At 36.8% G+C, this 22,717-nt stretch overlaps 1 protein-coding gene across 9 annotated transcripts in view; it reads left to right on the top strand.

Annotated features, from left to right (window-relative positions):
- The window catches only part of tcf12 (transcription factor 12), a 59,811-nt gene that overhangs the window by 15,932 nt on the left and 21,162 nt on the right, over nt 1–22,717 (top strand). For all 9 annotated transcript variants that reach the window (XM_036210401.1, XM_036210399.1, XM_024294930.2 and 6 more), the window contains exons 6-8: nt 14,253–14,314; nt 15,304–15,436; nt 15,923–15,975. In XM_036210401.1, the coding sequence (XP_036066294.1) occupies nt 14,253–14,314; nt 15,304–15,436; nt 15,923–15,975 (248 nt within the window). The remainder of the gene's footprint in view (nt 1–14,252; nt 14,315–15,303; nt 15,437–15,922; nt 15,976–22,717) is intronic.

The following is a 22,717-nucleotide window of genomic DNA, read 5'->3' as shown; positions in this document are numbered from 1 at the left end:
AGCTGCACAAAGATGAAAAAAGGAGCTGTCGGTCCCTTTTGGGCTTTTTGTGCCAACAGTCTATCTTTCAATAAAGTTTATATGTTTCAATACAAATCTGTTAAGCTATAAACAAGTTTAAAACAGTTGTGATATAAATTCAACTCTGAAAAACAAAACAAACAAACAAAAAAACTTGCATTCTATTGTGTCTCTCAGAACATATTACAACCAGGATGAGGATTGAGCCCAGCTCTGAAGTTGAATGTAAAGTTTTCCAAGACGGAAGTGTGATGGATGCACAGGTTCATGTACAAAGATTACAAGACATAATGCTTTAAAGTCCCAGTCAAATCATCTTTTGATCTATTTTACAAGCGTTCCCAGTGATCTTTTGATTATGATTATATTGGTTTAACCCAAATAGGACATAGTTTCTGTAGAGCTACATGAGCTCATTACAAATTTGCCTCTTAGTTGTAGTTGGGACTGTCGATGTGGCGTAAGCCTACCCCCACTTCCCATCATCCCTTTGTTTACGCTCTCTCCCACTCGCTTATCGCCCTTCACACCCCCAACCTAACATTACCAGTGCAACAAATATGATGAGCAATATTGTAGCTATCCAGCCGAACAGTTTTAAGCCACGTGCGGGTTGAAACAAGGAAAATGAAGATGCACATGCATCTACCTGTCTACTAGTGGATGCATCAGAATGGAGCGGAGCAGAGAGCCTGTGGCCTGTTGTATATTTTACGTAACAAATACAAATAGACTCTTTTTCAAATGGTATTTTTTTCATCTGCTGATGGTTCACAGCATGTTGAATAAATACTCAGAAATGCACTTTGAAGTTTAATTTTCTTTACATATGTCTGCATGTTTATATATATTGTGGCAAAGTAAACTTGAGGTTATGCTTCTTGGCTTTGGCTGCTGTTTAAGGTGTGCCTTGGAACGCGTCTCGTCACCAAGATCCTGCTTTACTAAAACCATTGCGGTTTCATCCTGACAAGATCAAACCGTCCGCTGCTCTTCAGTCAGGTTTTTTTTCCCCTTTCCATTCATGTTCTGGAATTTATAACAACCTTAACTGAACCTGTATTGGACGACGAGCTACCCAATGAACCACAATGAACAGAAACACAGAACGACTCCAACAACAAGATTGTCCTGAACAACACAAGAGAAAACAAAGAACTGGACTTTACACAACATCTGTTTACAGTACTTGGCTGTTCTGTTTATTTCTGTATTCTTGTCAATACAGCCCCCATATTTTCTAACTCTTGGCCGTCTGCATGTTCATTTACTCACCTTAGGCTTCTTGAGTTGAACATTTGTCTGATCTGTCAGCGCGCTTAGCTCTACTTACAGATAGAGTTTTAGAAACCCTAGTTATTAGAGCTTATCTTCGTGACTAAAGAGTTCTTGAAGCATATCTCTAACGCTAAGAAGTTCTCACAGCTACCATCATGTCATGAGTTAGATGAAAGTTGCAATCAAGACTTTGTTTACTTTATTGCAAGGTCAAACATGTAAGCACCTGTTACAGGTGCTTACATGTTAATTAGATATTATTATGAAAGTATTTCTATACCATGTCCGAAGACTTGTGTCAAATTAGATACCCGTTGACAAAGAAATAAGTGAATAAATCAATAGTTTAACTAATAAATAACTTCATTGTTGTATTTAAAGGTTTTATAAGATAAAAAAGCTCCAGCAGTTGCTTTCATTTTTGTAAAACATTTTTTAATATATGTTAAATGCTATTTTAAATAATTAAAGATCACTTTAGGTGTTCTTAGTTATGAGCTTCTAACTACTCAAGGACCAGCATCTTTTATTAAATGACTTGAGTTGGTCTCCTAGTTTCAACTGAATAACCAGAGCCTTGGGTTTTATGTGGACACAGACTGGACCGGACTGCTCTGCATCACTTGAGTCTAGCCATGTGTTAGAGTGTGCGATATCACAACTGCTGAGTTGGAGTTCTATGCTCACGTTTCTCTGTTGTGCCTCATATCGGTTAGTCATACAGCTTAGTCTTGCATAAAAACTAATCAGCTTATTGCTGTAATCAACACACACACAGCAACGAGCACAGAAATGCCGGCGTGTCATACACGTGACTGTGAGTGTGACGGAGTAGTTACGTCGTTGTACCCGCTAAGATGGTTTTATCCACCACTGTACATTGTAGACATTGGAAACAATTGCTCTTTTGCAAGTTTCAATGACTCCATGTATCCGTTGAATTAAATGTGATAGTTGTTTAGCTATATCTATAAAGCCTGTTACATGTAGGTGTTTTCTGCTGCCAAGAATTACATATATAAAAAGACAAAAATATTTTTGGAAACCACACTAAAGTTTTAACAGCTGTCGATTTTGTTCTCCTCACCAGATATTTTTTTTACAATAATCCATAACTATTTTTCATTTGTCTTTGAACAAACAGTAAAGGGACAGTGCAGATATTACTTGTATTGCACCAATCCCATCAAATTCAGCAGTTTTCTTCACCTTTTTCTGAAAACAGGAAACTCCCCTCATCTTTGGCCCATCGCTCTCATTTTGAACAAGTTCAGTTCTACTTGTTAAACTGTCCTCACTAATCAAGTTTAGAGGGTCAAACATATACTGAGGTGAGTGAAATTTGTCCTCTGCATTTGACCCATCCCCTTGGGGAGTGGTGAGCTGCACTCTCTGTGGCACTCAGGAACCATTTGGTGGTTTACCCCCCCAAATCCAATCCCTTAATGCAGAGCGTCAAGCAGGAAGACATTGGGTAGAGGAGGTAAACTGTGTTGTTCTCCTTGCAACATTGTGCTGGTGACCAATACCTACATTTAGTTTAAAACCTATACTATACTACTATAGGAAATTAAACCTTAGCATGGCAACTTTTTTTTCTAATTAATATTTAACTTTTCAATATGAATATATTATTGGTCATTTTTGTGTAAATAAATATGCAGTACTGCAGTAAAAAAAGTTTGCTTTATTTAAAAACGAATAACTATTTATTAAGGAACTTCATCAATCCAGTGCATTTCTTTGCGGTTACGTAAAATAAATAACTATTTATTAAGGAATTTCATCAATCTTGTGCAAATACAAATGCACTTCAATAAACTAGGAAAAACAACTACTTTTCAAGGTTTCACATCCTTAGCCTCTAGATGAAAACTAGTTTTGAAATATTGCAACTTTTATCAAAACTTTTTTGAAAGGTTGTTATAACTTAAAGCTTTTTGTGCCCCAACAGTCTTGAAAAGTGCCTGCAAAAGGGACTGACTAGGCCACAGAAAAAGAAAAGAACAAAAATTGCCTTGGATATGTAGTTAAATTACATCATTTATGATTCCGGCTTAAAAAAATTATTCTTTGCGTTCTTGTTTAAACATTCCCATCTTGGTCATCTCAAAAGGAAAAAAAAGTTCAGTTTTGTTTTGTGAACATTTTAAAAGTGTCATAGTAATATTGATCTTTTACAGTTGAGCACTTTTGCTCTGGATTCACAGCAAAACAGAGAATGGATGTTTTTAAAATATAAAAAGGTGTAATAAGAGGGGTTTAGCAAAGTCATATTCTTAGTAATCATGATGACTTTGTCTTTTACACGGTGACATGCTTAGCCTCTTCTGCCACTATGATATTCTGACAAAATCTGGGTCATATGTCATCCTGAGACGATTCAGTTCAAAGAGCACAGTAGAAGGGGACACAAAGGTTACAGAAATGCTTTTAACATCCTGGAGTAGTAACAGCATTAGTCATGTACACAAACATTTCACCAGCCCTAACTTTGTCTTGTCAGATTTTATGAAGTAATTATTAGCTTCACTGAGATTTTGTGTGCACAAGTCAATCCGTAATACTGTATCCTCGGAGTTGCTGCTAACTCAACTTATTCTGGATTAAAAAAAACAAGAGAAACTGGCAACTTATTCCAACATTTTTTTATACCAACAAGTCTCTTGTGATTTTGCATGGTGCAAACATCAAGGAGGGATGGCTCCTCTTGCCAAATTTTGCACTTTGATTTAATCTTTAAATAGTTTTTTTTTTTTTTTTTTGCAGTGTCCCACTTTTGTTTGTTTACTGTATTTCTCTTACATGTTTGCCCCAATTTTCTTCCCCCTACCCGTCTGTTACAGACAGGAAAACATATTGTTCGACATATTTGAACAGGCCTGATGTGACAGTTCTTTATGCGTCCCCCATTACCCATCAACTTGACTCGCAAAAAATGCCTTCACTCAAAGTGTTTAGTAAGAAAGAGTTGATGTTGAGCTGGTCTTTGTTCCCTCTGGTTCTCCTAAAACCTTCAAAAGATATACATATATTAAAATATATGAAAGTTGCTTAATATTGAGACTTACTTTTGATGATTAAATCCATCATGGTGCTGGCGTATCCGTTTCATACTTACAGAGGAAGGTGCAATTTGTTCTATCTTTGTCTTCTGGGAGACCCTCTCCAGACTGAAGTTGTGATTGTGTGCAGGTGCTTCTCAGATGTGCACTTAGTTTATAATGTGGTGAGGGTCACAGGTGCTGCCAACTCTATTCACTCCACTCTGCTGCTCATACCCATAGATACACATCCACCCCCCCTCCCCACACACATACTCATGCATAGCTCACAGTGCTGGATCCATGCTCATAAAATCATGTATGGCGCACATGCTGTAGTACGTATAAATACAGTATGTGCTTCTCTCTGTCTTCAGTCAGTTCAGCAATGGAAAGCTTTAGCTGAAAAGGGGGAAATCTCATTTCTACCTCCCACCTCAGTCCATTTTGGCTCTGCCCAGCCAGCCTCAGCCTATCCCTTTTAAATCCTGACCCCCAGCGTGCAACTGGCAAGACCATCCAGATGTGTGGGATCAGCTGCAGACCAAAAATACCCCAAAAGCCATTTTTTTCCAAATGGGGAAGCAGTTATGTTATAGTCAGAATGTGAAGTCTTAAAAAGTCTGTAGAGGTTGCGTGGGGTTTGAACCACACACTCTTCATCAGCTCAGCTTTTCTATTCATCAGTCAAATTAGGTTTGGAATGTAAGTGACTTAAAGCTTTGTTTTTTTTTATCACAAGGTACTTAAAAGTTATGCACTATTAAATTGGTTCAGACATCTTTTTTTTAACAAAGGTAAAAAATAAACAAAAATGAGCTACTTAAGAGTATCAGATTGCATCGCATTCCCTGTTCCCCTCTTTTTTTCTCGTCCCATCCTCCCTGCAGTTGATGCCAAGAAAATAAGGCTTAGTTCATGTAAGTTAAATTACTTATTAGGAGAAATGAAAAGGATAACCTCTTAAATGTGTCCTCTTTAGTACTTGATATCACCTCACTAAAGGCATTAAATATTTTATGTGATCGGCTACAAGTAGTTAAGTCTTTAACGATTATGTAACAAGATGTGTCTCCTTTGCGGAACATAGAACTCTTTGTTGAGCAAAGCTCTATAGGGCCAACAGTGTAATTTGCAGGAAAATTGCATAGTTTGATATCTTTTTATTTCTGTCTTATTATTTACTTCAGTGTTGAAATGTATGGTGTATTTAGACTGGACACATTTGGTTCGCTTAAAGTGAACCAGAGTTCCCTTCGTCTGAGAATTCCTAACAGATTTTCATTCTGGATACACCCAAGCGGATCTGGTCCGAGGGGGTCTCGGTTTGTTTTTAATTGGACTGAGCTACGGTTCACTCTGAGTTTCCTTAGTTTGAATAGGCTCCATACTCGGAGTAAACAGGGGTTTAAACATAGAGCAGTGGACAAACGTAGAGCAGCAATGCTACAGCAACTCATTGAAATGTGGTCAAAGAATGCAGGCTCATTAAAACAACTTTTAATGTGATGCACATTGCTTCTCACACTGTTTTCCTGACAGTCTATATTTCATAAATACTAATCAGCGCACCTTCATAACGGACGTTTTGCAGTATGCCTCCATCGTACCAGAGTAGCAAAAGTATTGCGTTGTACCTGATGTTGATACAGACGTTCAAGATTGGTCAGCGAAACATGAAGTTTAAATAAGTGAACTATCCCAACAAGGATTGCAAAACTCAAGACTTCCATTACTCATTCTATTGTTGCTTTGTAATACCTGGCCAGTGATGGGAGCGATTTTTAGTCACATGGTTTTGTTTACGGGCTTCTGTTCGAAACTGAAATCTCTGGTAGACGGCAGTCTGAAAACAGACCAAATGCAAGATTCAGGTTTCAATCTGGACCAAATTAAGCGGACTAGGTCCAGACCAACCAACTTTTCCAGGCTTTATACACCCTTTCAAATATTCTATTGAGGTCTGTCATTTTTTAATTTATTGGCAGTTCATTTATTTTCAACATGATTAGCCTGCTTATATGCTAATAATGATTTGGTATAAATTGATGACATTGGTCACAAATTAGGAAACTCGGTCTTAGTTGCAATTATTTATCCATTATAAAGAAGAAGATTACAAAGAAGATGTTAATCATCTCAGGTTGGTCTTCAATAGATTATAAATATGTTTATTTGATTTTCTTAGAATGGTGTAAACCTTCCCAAGCCTTTTAAAACATTTGAATTCCCAGTTTTTCCTTACATGGGCAATCTTCCTAACATGGAAAATCCCATTTTTAACTAAGAAACAGTTTCTTGTGGCAAAGCTACTCATTGATCAACTCATCCTTGGGGGATAAAACACAGGAAGATAATTGCACATGGTTGTTGGTTAATTTTTTTGTCCCTTTTCATGACTCAGTGTACATATGTATTCGCATTTAAAATTCTTTGCTCAAATCTTGCTTTCTCTCTGTTGAGCATGCTGTCATGCAAAGTGTAAAATAAATGCTACAATCTTGTCTTTTTGAACTTTAGCAGATTATGATTGAATAACAAAATGAAGACTTTTTTTTCGCCTTTACTCCCACTTAACAATGCCTGAAATTTTCTCCTACGCTTACTATGCCCTCAGAGTGTAAAGTGTGGGAAGTGTAGAGTGAAGCATGTCTCTGGGAGAATTGAAAGCTGCATTTATAAACTCAGAACCATCACAAGTCTTGAAAATGTTTGAACAGTTTTTGCTTTCATATCTCTCAGTGACCGCTCATCAAAGAATTCCTTTTATTTGTGTTATTGAGTTGGAGACTGCTTGGGGTTTCCATTGGTTTACTCTGTAAAAAAATCTATGTCTGCTGGATCTACATTTTTGAAACCATGTGCTTAGACATCCCTGGACTTCATCTGTCCTTTGCTCCCTGATTTGTTCAACAGTTGTTTGACATCTAATTTGAGGCATTAACTTGTTTTTTTGTTGTTACACACTAGCTTGATTGTAAGGACCAACTGGGATGGTGGTGGTGGTGACGGGGGGTCTCTTTAACTTTTTAAGTGCTCTAAGTGCTTAAGTGCTCTCCCAACTTGACTACTGCAATATCAATGAACCTGCCATTGACAAGGAGAGCATGTCACTGTCCCTCCAGGTGCTGCATCCATTACATTGTTGGTGCTTACATGTCGGGAGAGGTTATTAGGAAACTCATCGCCTTTCTCCTTTGAGAAAATGGACGTGTGATTATGAAGTCATCAACTATGAGCCAGCAAGGCTACGGAAAAGCACCCCTTCACATTGGTCCTCAGGGTGCCATTGATTGGTTACCATGTGTTTGTGCCTGATAGACTGTGAAATGGTGTGTTGTCGTACGGCTGTGTCACACCTGCGTCCCACCAAAGTGATTGATTGGTTTGGTCATGTGGAATGTCCCCATCTGGTCTGCAGTAATGCATTTTTTTTCCTCATTGGTGAATAACAAGCATTGGAAAGGAGAAATGTTGGGCTAAGAAAAGGCAGAGGCCAAACGAAAACATGTTCCCCATCTCGCCTCTCCGTTTACTGAGGTAAAAAAAAATTCAGATGGACTGAGACACGGCACCTGATTATCCTAGAAAGAGGATAAACAAAATCAGGGAATCCACTTCCCCTTTCACTCGTGCAGAGATAAATTCTAGGATAAAAGAAACTGTTTAGCTTGTTTGAAGGGCATGAAATTGTTATTTTGAAAGTCAAACTCACTTCAAAATGTTTCCAAAAATAAGGGATGTTTTTAATTTTGCTCATCATGATACTTTGTTTTGATTTGTTACATCTTCTACATTTTGCTCCCATGTGCTCAATGTGTTATTTGTTTCTATTCCTGCCTTTTTCCCAGTTTGATATTCTTTTATCCTGGTCCCTAGCCTCTAATTGATCTATTCATTCCACCTAATGGCTAATTACGCATCGAGCTGCATGTGCAGATGCATTTATCATCTTACTACATAATAATCAGCGACATTTCAACAAAGAAAAAAATACATATGCAAATAAGAACTCATTAACATTTGCTCTTGCTGTTTTGAATAATGTCACTGCTGACAGGGCTGTATGCAGAAACTGATGTTGAGCTCAGGGCAAGGGACACATGTTTCCATGGTGTTTTGTTGCTCGATCATGTTCCCACATTCTGCTGCTGTTATTTATGCTGTGCTTCAGACATTCTTCTGCCAGCCAGAGGAAGACCAATATAAAAGCCCCTTCACCCCTCATTTCCTCTTCTATAGCGACTTAACCCAGGCAGCCATTGTAAATGTAAAAATAAACGCATTGAGCTGCAGCCCACACCCAGACAGGAGCATCAAACACATGAGACATTTAAAACAAACCAAGTCATTTAATTAACAGGAAATAATTTATTTTCTAGATGAAGAGTTTCACAGCCTGCAGTATGTGTTTGTTTTCACGTCTTTCTGTGGAGATAGAAAAATAGACTCTGGTTCAGGAAGAGGCCCTTGGAATCCATTTGAGAGGCAGTGAAGCACGCTTGCTAATTGGCTGTTTTTGTTGCAATGGTTTTTAAATTGATCCCTGGAGACGCTTAGGTCACTAATGCTCAAATTGTCAAAGTAGGGGACCTGCCACAGTTGCCATGTTATGCTGCGTGGGACCAATAAGATTTCACAATATAAATGCAGTGACAGGCTTTGCCTGTTATTTTGTTCAGCATTTTACTACATGTTGTTTACTCTCTGCTCTTAATTATAAAGTCAAATATAAACTGATGTAGACTTTTACTTTGTAAAACAAAAGTTCTGTCTTCTAACTCAGTCATGATTTAATGGGTTACCTAGGTTGCATTTAAAATTAAATTGTGAGTTTTTTAAGCAATGTTGACAAAAGAACACTAAGCTAAATGTTGCTTTCGGCATAATTAATCAATAAAATCAGTCATATTTTTTTCCTATTATTAACACACCTTATAACTTGTGCTGAATCGTGCCTACATTGACTATATAAGAGAGAACTGGACACAGTAAGTGTGACATCACTGATAAAAAAAGCTAAAATTTAAAAGTTTCAACGAAATAAAGTCAATTCAGTCGCCATTTTTCTGCCAAATGGACTTCTCCATGCTAGAACCAGACAACGTAAATAAGCAGTGATTGGTCCAAGTCACCATTTCTACAGCAACCACTCTCACTAATCAAGAGTGAATTTGTTGGACAGCCACACCCCTTCCACTGAAAGTGGGATCAGGAGAATCTGTCAATAAAATGTTTCTACCATTTGAAGAGGGGGGCAGCAGGCTCCACGTGCTTTCATTGAGGCATCTGATTGGGCCAGTTTATTACTTGAATAAATTGTGATAAAGAAAAAAATATAATGAGGGAAAAAATTAAGATTGTCAACAACTTGTTAAAAAGAGATATCAGAGCAAGAATAGTTATTTTGGCAAATGTAATGACTGAGTAATAGTTGTTTACTTCTGAATCTCTATGAGACTTTGGGTTTTTGGGACCAGCGGGTGATCCTGTAGTGGTACAGAACAGTCGTTTAATTGTGAATTTAGGAAGTATTTTAAAAATGTATTATTTTGTTGTACTATTTATACTTATTTTAGTCCAGTACTTTCTCTTATCCACCCTGTCACACAGATTGCTTCATTAAAAAACAAATGCATTACCAGTGCAAAATAAAATAAAATTGCCAGGGAAATAGACAGCTATGACATTTGGAAAGAAAATAAGTGAAAAAGCAGCCAATATCCAAATACACATTTTATGTCCAGAAGCCTTAAAAAAAAAAAAAAAACTTTGCCCAGAATGATCGTAAAAGAGTGCAAGAAAGTCTGGCTCAGTGAAGTAGAGTTTAAGAAATAAGAGCTGCACAAAACTTATTTCTGTTGTTTAGTTGAGCTTTATTTGTACTCTGCTTGTCTTAGAATCAAGAATACTATGTCGCTCTGTCTAAGTGTTTTATTAAAAAAATTTGTTAAGGAAAACATTTTTTTATCAATCTGCCCTGGTTGTTTATGAATCAAGCAGGAGTAAAAGCAGTTGTGGATTCATTTCATGATGAGCTCAATAGCTTTCACCAAAAAAGTAAAATTAAACTTGATGACCCACAGATGCTACCTGGGAAAAAAGATGGTCAGACCAAAAATGTATAAAATAATAATTAAAAAAAAGCATTTATTTTATTAATTTTAATTGCATTTATAAAATTGACATGAATTAAAGTTTAACTAACATTATTCTTTATTGTAAAATCGTTCCTAATGGTGCTTTAATTATGATTATGCAGTTTTTAGCCAAAATATAAAAGCGTGTCTCATATAAGACATATTTTCTGCAGCTCAGCAGGAGTTCATGAGAAATTTGCCTTTGAGTCGACTGTTTACATAGAAGTTAGCCTTTTGTTCGTTTCCCATCACTCCTTGTTTCCACTTTCTCCCGCTAGCTTATAGCACCTCACAAGCCCAAGCTAACATTAGCGTATCAAAAAAACCAGCTAGCACTATTGGAGCTATCCAGACGTTTAGTTTTGCGCCAGTTGCCATCTCAGACAAGGAAAACAAAGACTTTAATGGCTCTATTTGTCTGGCAGAATTGGAGTGGAGAAAGGGAAACTTTGGACCACCCATGTAGTTGAAAACAAACATGAGCTGTTTCAAGCCACAGGTTGTTGTCTGCTCATGATCCATCACGATTTGAATGAAGATATAATCAGAAATGTAGTTTTAATCTTAAATTATTTTATATATTGCCCTTCATCTTTTGAAAAATGTCACAAGAATGTTAAAAAAATCTGTTTGTTATTCATTAATTTCAATCTGTGTATCATTAGTTTATTAGTTTTTTCATCTTGAAATCAAAAATGAAGAAAAAAAATAGTTTTCTTTTATCTTGTTTTTGATTTAAATGATTCAAATGATCAAACGATACACAGATTTAAAAACCCAGAAAACCCAATTTTTATTGAAGTGGATCTGTAAACAGTCAGACTTCAAACATAGAACGTGGAAGTGCCAATCGTTAGTTAGAAAGGTGATCACGAAGGAGAAATTAATAATTGCGTTTGTGCCCGTCAGGAATGATATTACACCAAGTCTTTCATTTATCAGAATGGAGCTGTAAGAGAAAAAGCCTGGAGCAGTATTTGCAAGATTTGATTTTGACATTTTGCACCAAGCTTCTTCCAGCTGTGAGCTATGTGCTAGCATCAGGGAGCGACAAAAGCTCAAAGAAAAAAACATTTTCTGTGTGCTCTTAAATGTGCCACACATGACCAATATGTACATAGCATCAAAGTTTTTCCCAGGACTAGAAGACCTAATTTCATCCTGTCATGCCCTTCCTCTGTCTGCAGGTTGGATGTAGAAAGAGTTTTTGAAAGTTGTTGCTAGTTTTTAAATCACTCAATGTACCTAATTTACTGTCTTGTGGTTCATCAGCCAAACGTGGCTCTAAGATCTGCAGGAAGTAATAACCTGTTAAGACTGTGGGTAAGACAAATGGGGAGAAGCTCTTTTTAGCTATTATTGTGCTCACAGATGGAACCAGCTTCCATATAAGCTCTGATGTTCTCATAATTTATTCACTTTCAAACGTAAACCTTAAAAATGTAATTATTTCATTTTTTTCTGGTGCCTTTGCTTGGCATACTACACCACCAGTTCTCTGACTGGTACCTTTTGTTTTTTAATTGATTTCATAAAATTAATTATTTGACTTTTTTTTCAGATTTGATGCAGCCAGAGCTTTTTGGATCTCTGTGTAACTCTTTAAAGCTGATTTTGTTTTTGAAAAGTGCTAAACAAACAAAGCTTTACTTCATTCTACTATCTTGCTGAGTGGTCATTTTTTTGTAACAATGCTAAATAATATTGGAAAAAGTATTTTTTTATTATATTGTGTAGGTTTGTAAAACATATATGAATTGAAACAGATAAATTAGATGTTTATTGTATGAGTATTAGATAAATGCAACAGAAAGTAGATTGTGTTTTATCTTGCATAATTTTGTGTTTAAACAGACAACTATTACAGTAATATAAAAAAAAATCCAACTTTGCACAATTTGCTTGTAAACCAGACTATGTAAATGAATTTCCTGAACTAATGTATTCATTAGGTTTAACCCAAGTAGTTTTAGTTTCTCATTAGATGACAGAGTTGGTTATCCTGCCAGTTTCATGAATTTTAGCAGTAACTGCCAATGTTGTGAACCTTTCTTTTTGGCAAGACTGCTCAGAGCAATAGTATTTTATTTTCATAGAAGCAGATTTTCCCATTTAATTGTTCTCCCTGATTCTCTGAGCATGGCTTGTCCCCGGAGACACTCTGCCTTGATGCAGAAGAACTGTCTCCTGTCTCCCCCAGGACTGCTCAGATAAGGATATGTGAGTTTCTTTAAGTGAGCCTCTCTCACTCATGAAAGCAATGTTCAGATCAGTCCATACTTAACTAGATATCCAGGCTCTGCGTGTTTTTAAATCTCAAAGGGGATTTATATCGTCTCCTGGGTAAATAAAATTCAGCTCTAGCGCGTGCCTGTTCTTGTTTTAACTGGAAGTTTGACAAAAATAATATAAGTTGCTGTTCATCTTCTCAGTCATCGTTTTCCGTGTAGACCTGTTTCTTATTTGGTTCTTGCTGAGGAATTAAACTGCTAATGTTGGAGATTGACACATTTTACTTGTTTCATGTATATTGGTAAAGTAGTGTGTAGAAAAAAATGCTATTTTTTTCCTGAAAGATAGCTCTGATTTATTTTTTAAATAGCATAAAAAATAAAATGCCATAAATTAAGTGTTTGTCTCGGGGCGTATTCAGACTGGACACATTTGGTTTGTTTAAAATGAACTAGAGTTCGTTTCCCCCGTTAATCTGGAACAAACTTTTCCAGTCTGGATACACCCTTAATTTGCTTACCAAAAGTGATAATTAAACTTTTTTGCAAAAATTGCCCTCTTAACTCAGTTTTCCTTAGATACTCTTTTATGGAATGGAATTGGTTGCTTTTCATATCAAGATTTTTTAAAAAGAACTATGAATATTCACTAAAGGAAACATACCAACTATAAAAATGTTCATCAGACTTTAAATGTATGTATTGAATGAATGAATGAATAGAACTTTAATTGATCCCACAGCGAAAAAAAACATTTTTTTTACCATAGCTCTATAAAAACATCTGATGATTATAAAAAACAGCAATCCCTATGACCTTAATTAAGATGAGGTGGTCTAGATTATATATACAGATACATAATATATGTAGATGGGTTATGACATTAAATGGCTCAGCAGTTAAAAAGTTAATTTGAACTTGTCTACTTAGGAGATTTTTTTCATTCAATTAAATTTTGATGAATGTTTAGTAAAGAGTATGCTTGTCAAGAATTGTGGTTATTGGAGGCTGCAATTGCAGAAGAATGTCCTGGTAGCTGGAACTTAACTAATGGATGAAACAAAAAGAAGGTTTAAAGCTAACACATAAGAAACTCAAAACCTGAACATGATGAGACTAAAAGGTGGAAGCTGGAGGATCTAGCTTGGACTTGAATAGACTGTTGACTAAGTAACTAAAACAGCTTGGTGTGATTATAATAGAAACCTGTTATGGCTGAGGAAAAATGGATCACCCAAAACCGTATCATAACTTGCACAGAAATCAAAATATACAAAGAACCAAGAAAGATAAAGATAAAAATTGTCAGTCGTCATGGTACTAGTAAGATGACTCAGAGTTAAATGATATAACACATTAATTTGAAGTGAATTTATCATTGTTGGAACTGAATATGACACTGAAGTACTGCAAAAAGCTTTTCTCCTTTGTCAAGCAATCCTCACTATGGACTTTACAATTAGGAAATCTGTCAGGTATTTTTCAAATTTTCATAAAGTCTCAAAGTAATTATTTCTGACTTTTCTATGCTTTGTCAGGTAAATCAGAGAGAGCAGCATTCCTTGGCTTTGGAAGGGACCCTGGAGCATCTGCTTGCCAGGTTAGTGTCCTGTCAGAAGTGTCATGGCTACAGCAGACCGGTACACACATTTTATACCATAAAAAATGACCCGAAAGAAGGTCAGATTTATTTTGTCTGAAATATTATAGGTAATACCATCAAAGACAAACGTTTGTTCGATTGAAGCTATAAACTGAAAGAAAAAAATTCAATGATTGAAGGAGTTGCTGTAATATTAACTTGGTAAAAGTATCTGTAGCTGCTGACAAAAATGAAGCTTTGAATGCAAGTGTGTATGTATATATTTGCCATCAAACTGTTTTCTAATTTTGGATCTGAGTTTGTGAATTTTACTGTTTAATGGTGTTGAATTACACTATCATTGATAAAGGCGTTACATGAATAAAAGTTGAACTAAAATGTTCTAATGTGCTCTCTTTTCTACAGCTTTTACAAAATGATTTTTATTGTAAAATCTAGGCATTTTGTTCTCTACATGTTCCATACCTAGAGTTTGCCCCTAAACCAATAATAACACATAAATTGTGGTATTTAGTTTAAGAACAGAAGATAACTCTGCTTTTTTGTGTGGAAAAACATTTCAGAAAAAGCAATTAAAACATTGAAAAATTATATACTTTAACTTTGGGCTATTTCTGCTTTTTAATATATGACTGTAATTAAAAAACATGTAGTTTGTATTCCACTGAGTACTGCTAGCTCACATGATCTATGCTGTCTCCAGCTGTTTAAGCTATTTAGTCCAAGTTTCTTGATTGACCTATTAACCAAATTTGTTGGGGTTATAGAGGTCATAGACATACTAATAGCCGGATGGCATCATGAGATTTCAAAAGTTTTACCATTTTTAGTAGCAGCTATTAATTGTTATCACTAAGAATTCAATTAATAATCCTTTTAAAAATTACTTTAACAATTAACTGTTGTTGACAATATGTTAAATTAAACAAACAGTGAGTTCGGACGATGATCTAAATTGTTTTTGCCGTGTTTGTTTTGTCTTTCAGCCTTCTTTAAGAGCAGACGCTGGGTTAGCGAGTCCAAACCCTGTGACTACACCAGCAAAGCCTGCTGCTCCTTTCTATCCCCTCACTGCTGCCAATCCCAGGAGACGTTCTCTACAAGATCCTTTACCCATTGGTAATTACCGACTTTCTAAGCATTTTAAAGACATTTGACAATAATTTACATTAATTATGTTAAGGTAGTGCTTTGCTTTCAAAGTATTTAAATACAGAAATCATTAAATGTGCAATGCAGAGTTAAAGTTTTAAAGAAATACGTCCCCCTTTTTTCAACTGGTAGCTCATATGTAGTAGAATCATGAATTATTTATTACCCACCTGCTTTGAGCGGGTGTTTTCACCTACCCTCCAACTCCAGCTTTTAACATTTTTGATTAGCATAATTGTTTTCTCTCCTGAGTAACAAGTACAGCATCTAATTTGATGTTATACTTGTATTTTGCTCATAATGTGTTAATGATGGTTTTGTCTCAAATAATACGTGAGTCAATGTAACAGTTTTGTTTGTCAGTCCTGGCTTTTGTAGAGTTGTTTTTTTTTTGTTTTGTTTTGTTTGTTTGCTTGCTTTGGAGTGAATAGATGTGCTTTCATCTCTTCACAGATCCTCTACAAACAAAAAAGGTTCGCAAGGTCCCTCCTGGCCTGCCTTCATCTGTGAGTGGTAGATCACATAGCTCCCCTGTAAACAGATTGTGCCGAGAGTGTACCTAAGCAAACACACTTATTTACTGCTCTGCTTTTACACGCCTGCAGACAAAGAGGCCTCTTGACGTGTCTGCTATAGTTTTGAAGGGAATATTTGTTTGGTGCCGTTTGCTCAATGATAACTCCATTGGTGACTGTTGGTTTACAAAATATGAAATTTTGAATTCTTGTTAATGAATTGTTGCATGTGAAGATGAATGAGGTCCCGTGTAGTTTTTTTCTTTTTTTTTTTTGTGCTTTTGTATGCCTGCTCATGCATCGTGTGTTAGTGTGTGTGTGTCTTTGTGTGTGTGTGACCATGGTGTGATTGATTTTTAGTGCTGCCCTGTCACAGTCTAGCCACCTCACAGCCTCTCCAGGGAGAAAGAGAGGCTGTCAGAAGGATCCCCAGCTCTGCTCTTTTGATGTTTAATTAGTCATTACTTGGCTGAACAGGAGGACAGACAGAGATTAATAGCTCAGAATATCTAAAAATTTCTATTGGTAATGATCCCGGTGGAGCAGAAACCATTAAGATGCAGGGAATTGTGGAGCTCAGCTTGTATTCGAGTAGACAGGGGGTGCACGAGTTTGTTAGTATGCATACATTAGTAAGTCAGATGTTCATTGTTAAAACAGTGATGCTCTGCTGGTACAGGTTTTATAAAACCCTGCTTCGTATTCTCACAGCTTAAAGAAAACAACTTTTTCCCAGTTTTAATAAGAATATATTAGTTCATCAAAATCCACTTGTTTTCTTTTGTTAAACAATGACAGGCTTTTCCTGCTGTTTCAGTAAGGGCCGGATTTGCCACTCAAAGCTTTGATAATCGTCTCTTCTGCTGCCGTTTCCCTGAAATTAAATATGGAACAGGCCACCAAACATAAAAGGGTGCCACGCGTTTTGTTTCTGCATTTGTATTTGAAAAGAAGTTTGGTGGATCATGAGGGAGAGATCGTCCCCAGCAGAGGCAGGAACGTGAGCTGCCTCTTTCTTAACAAAGTGATGTATTTGAGGTCTTGTCAGACAGAGGGAGGAGTGCAAAGAATGGATGCCTCACGGGTTACGTCTCTTTGTTGTGTAAATGGACGCTCGGCTTTTATTTGTCAGTACTTAACACATGGGCGCAGGTGCAGTTCTGTGACTCATAAGAGTAACAATCAAGAAGTACAATGCTAGATGGAGAAACACAGTGACAGAGCATTGGATAAAATACAGCTTGTTCTTGTCACTCAGCACTGCACTGGAGATAAAGCTTGGAGCTCGGAGGAATTATCCCAGTTAGTCTTTGATCTCATTTGAAAGGATAAAGATGGCACTATTGAAAAGCTGCCTATAGGTCCCTTTTAAAATGCTGACAGAGAAAGAAAAACTTAAAGCTGTTTTTTATATGTGGCAGAAGAGGAAAATGTTAAAGTAGTTGGTTTTCTAGCAGCTTTTTTGTGTTACATGTTTGAATTTCCATTGGAAGGAAAAGATGGAAGCACAAAGTACCTGTTGGTGCTAAAGGCTCCTTGTGGTCCCTTAAAGAGCGTGTTGTGTTGGTTAGCAAGAGTATAAATTCTATGTCTTGGGGGGTGGTTATCCACTATGATCTGTGTTTGCATTGCCGACAGCAATACATGTAGTGAAGGTGAGGTTGAAGGAGTGTTAAGTGGGAAGGTGCACCCTGAGTCAGATCTTGTGTGCTTGAGGCAGCTGAGCCTGCAGCGCACCGTAAAGCATTAATGCAGCTGCAGATTCCACTGAAAGCTTTTGCTAGTGTAAGCAAACACGAGGACCCCACCTGAAAAGATGCTTGATTTAAAAAAAAAAAAAAAAAAAATCAACTCACTGCTTCCTATCATTGCGTTTGCTGCTGGGAATTTTCTTATTTATTTCACTCTCACCCCCCCACTCCCTTTTCTCCAGCTTGTATTCTTGCTTTCCAGTTTGGAAATAAATTTTTTAGAGGCAATGCAAGTAGCAAGTCCAAGCATGATGTGTGTCTGTACACAAGCTGATGGAGCTCAATCACAATATTTATGGGAACACATCCTCTCTGCATTTAGGGTTTTGACACTGCAGTGCACCAGGTTGTGAAGACTATCTAGACAGGCCAGCTGGTGATTGCAAACATTTAAATGTTTATAGAGCTTTTTCATCTTATATACACCCGCCTTCCATCAGCCACACACATACTCTCCTCTGTGGTCTGAAGTAGTGCGCTTGTGGACCTTGGATACAGCAGAGGCTTTAATTGTGTGATATTTTTGACATTTGAGAGTCTTTTTTAAATGAAAAAGTCATACTGAAAAATACATGTCTCTTCCTCATGAGTAGTATTCACAATCACATCGCTCAAGCATGAACCCTTTTATTTTTATTACAGTAGAAGTGTTGAACATAGTTACATTTTGAACTACAAACTGAACACTGTGAGTAAAAGACAGATCCGGCTGTTATTGAATAGACAAGCTGTTAAAGGAGGCTGATGGGCAGCTGCTTTGGCACCTGTCTTAAAAGAAGACTGAACGAGAAGAGAGGGGTTTCTAGCTTGTGGGGGGAAAATTGTATCTTGTAGGATATTTATGGGAATCTGCAAGGGCATGGCCTGCCTGTGTGCGTCTGCGTGTCAGTTTGTTTGTATATACAGTTTTTTTCCCCCTCTCTTGTCAGAGGCACTGCCTCTTGATTTGACACTTCCTCCTTGGCTTTGGTGATGCTATAGCTGCAGGATGAGAGAAAGTGTCGGGCTGTGATTCCACTGCCTTGAGGGACTTTTGCAAGCGAGAACCTTGAGTGTGGGTGACAAAAAAGATTGACATTCGCTTTTGACAGATCACTCAGACACCCTTGTTTCCTTGAGATTTGTACTGTGCAAGCTGTAAGAAAGGAAGCCTCCTCTAGGCTTTGAATCTTAAGACCTAAACATTTTCCTCACAGCTCTGTCTAGTATACGACATTGAAGTGATCTCTGTTTTTTTTTCTTATCAGGCAGTTTTTACCAGCTCTCATAAAAAAGATAACTTATTTTTAATTGTACTTGTATGTTTTTCAACTAACTGCAAAAAGACAATTTAGCAACCTATTAAAATATGTTTTTAAAAAGCACTACTAAACCATACGTAAATATTAAAGTCCCACTCTAATCATCTTTTGATCTATTGTAAAAGCATTCCCAGTCGTCTTTAAAACACGATTATGCTGTTTTGTTTTTTTTTTGGACAAAATCAAAACCCTGTGGTGTTTTCTGGGACAGTTTCTGCAGAGCTGCAGTTGTGCCACCCAACGATATTAAGATCTATCTTTACTTTATACAGTTTTATTTCTATCCAAAGCTAAAAAAAAAAATGTGGGGCAAATGTGTGTTTCTCGATCATCATTTCTGCAAGTTGTCACACTTTAAAATATGAAAAAGGTCTGTAATAGTCATTATAAAGTTACCTGTCCATACCCTTAAGCATTCGGACTGTAACCTTGCCACCATGAACAAGACCAAAGAGCTGTCTAAGGACACCAGGAACAAGACTGTACACCTGAGTAAGACTGGGATGATCCAATTTACAATAAGCAGACAGCTTGGAGAGAAGAGGTCAACTTTTCAAGCAATTAATTTGAGATTACTGACAATCTCGCTCCACAAGAGCTTGGTGTAAGATCTAACTTTGTTTGGTATACATGATCTTAAGAACAGTGAGGAAACAGTGCAGAAATAAATGGCAGGAACTAGTCAATGACCTGTATAATAACGCATGAAATATTCATTTCATGCATTATTATAACAAATACGTTTTTATAAAATGATATAATGGGATTTACTGGATTTTTTTTTTACATTCTCACCTGAAGTATCTATTACAGCCTTCACTCATCTCTTTAAGTGGGACAACTTGCAGAATCAGTGACTGACAGATACTTCATTGCCCCCCTGTAGATACTGTTGATTTGAGAAGATGCTGATCAGCCACAGTCATCTCCTGAAATTTAAGACCTTTTTTTTTTACTTGATGAAATTTGCCACTAACATCAATTGCTGCAGATTACAGAGTTGACAAACAGGTCAAAAACACTACTTCTTTCATTTGTAAGTAAGGTAATATATTGACTAAGGTATTTAATTTTGAGGTTCTCATTTAAACTTATCTTGGATTGTTCTAAATAATTCCTGTAAATATTGTTTAGGTAAATGGCTTCAATAAACCCCCCACATTTTTGATGGTTCCAAATTGCAATCAAGTGTGTTTGTTAGTTAGACATCATCTAATCATTGAACTTTAATTATTTAAGCCTTAACCTTTACAAGAAGATAATTAAACCATAAAAAATTGCTATTTTTTTGGCAGTATCAGTGTTCTTGATTTAATTTTCAAACAGATGATGTAAATTGATATTTGAAAAGCTTCAACATTTAAAAAGAATGTTATATTAAAAACAACTGAGACAAAAATGACTGGATTCTTTAACTGTGTGTAGCTTCAGGATAAATGTTACCATGTCACTAGGTGTCACTCTAGGCAGGAACTGTTGACCTGCATGTGTTTTTCACACAAAATCCACAATTTTTTAATTCCTGATTTGAAAGCAAAACTTGCCTTTTTTATTTATTTCTAAGAAAATCCTTGTTTAATTATATATTTTTATCCATCTTTTTTAGTGTTTTTCTTTTAATTTGGAGAGTTAGATCAAGATGCAATTCTTTTTACTAAGAAGTTCAGGAGTTAAAGTACCTTCTTCAAAATGGCAAATGGTTCACATGGATCACTATGATTTAAATTTATTATGTCCTCATTTGGGGCATTGTACTTTATACAGCAACCCAAAAGAATGACAAAATGTTGCAATGTATACTTTGTTTAAACATTGTAACTAATTTTGACACAACTCAATCCTTCAATATGTTAATGCTGATCATTAAAGTCAACATCTTTTCTCTTTTTATCTTGTTCATACATTTTTTATTGTAGAAAAAGTAATAATTTGGGAAATTAAAAGCCATGTATTATTTAAAGATCTGTTTAATTTTACCACTATGAAACCTGATAACCAATTACAATTAATCAAAGGGAGATAAAAGCAGGGACAGGGAGTTGGATGACAATCTAAATCCCTGGTGTATTGTCTCAGGGTGAACCTGCCTTAATTAGAACCAGAGCTTCTTACAGGAAACAATCTTCCTGTCTGATGACATCACCCCCATTCATGAGATGGGGCGACTTCAGCTCGTGGGTTTGCTGCTTATTTTCCTTTCTTTTTTTGGCTTTTTCCAAACCCATCCTTGAAAAATCACCTCTGAATGACTCGTTTGTCCTTTGAGAGGATAGGGTGAACAGGTGGGAGGAGGTGGGTGGGAGGATTACACAACACAGCAGTTGATTCGTAATATTAAATCAATTGAAAACAGTTGGACATTTTCAGCGTCCCCTGCAGTCAGTAGTGGAACAAATGATATGGCTGTATCCTCAATTAACAGACGTTGATGTTTGTTCCCAGTCCATTAAATGAATATGCATTCATCCCTGCTTTTATGTTCTTTTGGTGCAAAACTGTGCTGTGTCTGGACTTGCTTTAGAGCCCTTCAAACACTTCTATCACGACCATTTTCCTTAAAGCATTAGCTTGAAACAGTGCCAGATATGAAACAGTAACAACATGCAGAGCCTGTGTTTTGGATGAGTTTAAAAGAGATTCAGAGAAGAAAGGAGGGGATAAATAATAACAGTTCTAAAAGGAATAGCATAATAAGGGTCTAGTTTTGTTAGGGAAGTAAAATGCTTTCATCTTTCTATAATAGTAATGTTCTCAATGAGTTGTCAGGCCTGTGTTTAGTCCAGCAAGCTTCAAGTGGTGCACATGAAAGGCTCCAGCCAGACCGGGCTCTCGCTGGAATATGGTATCTATCCTCTCCTTTTTTCTTTCCTTCCATCACCTCCCCACCCTCCTGCACACAAGCACACATAAGTGGACACAGCACACACACATAAAGGTAATGGAGAGCTGTGTGGCTTACAGTGACACTGAACCTTGGTAAAATGGTTGTCAATGGTCTCTCCCGCCTTATTACTTCCCCCTTCAGAGGCCCCAGGGTTTAGGAAATTGAGCCCCCCCACCTCCCTGTTTAACGTCACAACGCGACACCTTTGCAGCTGTTGCATGCTTTACGCCTCTGTGTTTACAGGTCACATCATTTAACTCCGAAAAGCAGTTATTTTTTTTGCCATCTGTGTTTTTGTTTCTTGCTTGGATTTGGATCCACGTTTTTTGAAGTGGTTGAGTTTTCTTTTCAAGTTCTCTCATTAAAGTTTCCTAATTGGCTTGTGGGCCATGCGTTACAGGTAAAATGGATTGCCAGAAGTTAACATTTTCTTCCCACTGCCTATGGACACATTTAATCTTCACAAAAACAAAAGATTAGACACTAAGGATTAAAATGTGGGAACGATAACAAGCTTACAGCACCTATTCAAGCCCTCATTTGATCGTCACACATGTTAGTAAAATCCTGGTCGGAGAACAATTGCTCCTACTCCTGTAGGGTTCCCCCCTGCAGAATATCTGCATTTATTTATGCCTGGAATTAAATGTTTCTTTCTCTGTCTCTCTAAATCCGCTCACACATTTGTTTTCTGTCCCACCCACTTCCCTTTATCTTTTCTCAACCCACCTCCCCTTCGCCTCCCTTCCCCCCATCCTCTTCCTCTCTGCCTCAGCATTTGGAGGCTTAAGAGAGGG

Source organism: Oryzias melastigma, linkage group LG3 (genome assembly GCF_002922805.2).
Source record: "Oryzias melastigma strain HK-1 linkage group LG3, ASM292280v2, whole genome shotgun sequence".
NCBI classification, from domain to species: Eukaryota; Metazoa; Chordata; class Actinopteri; order Beloniformes; family Adrianichthyidae; genus Oryzias; species Oryzias melastigma.
This window is presented reverse-complemented; position numbering and strand designations above follow the sequence as displayed.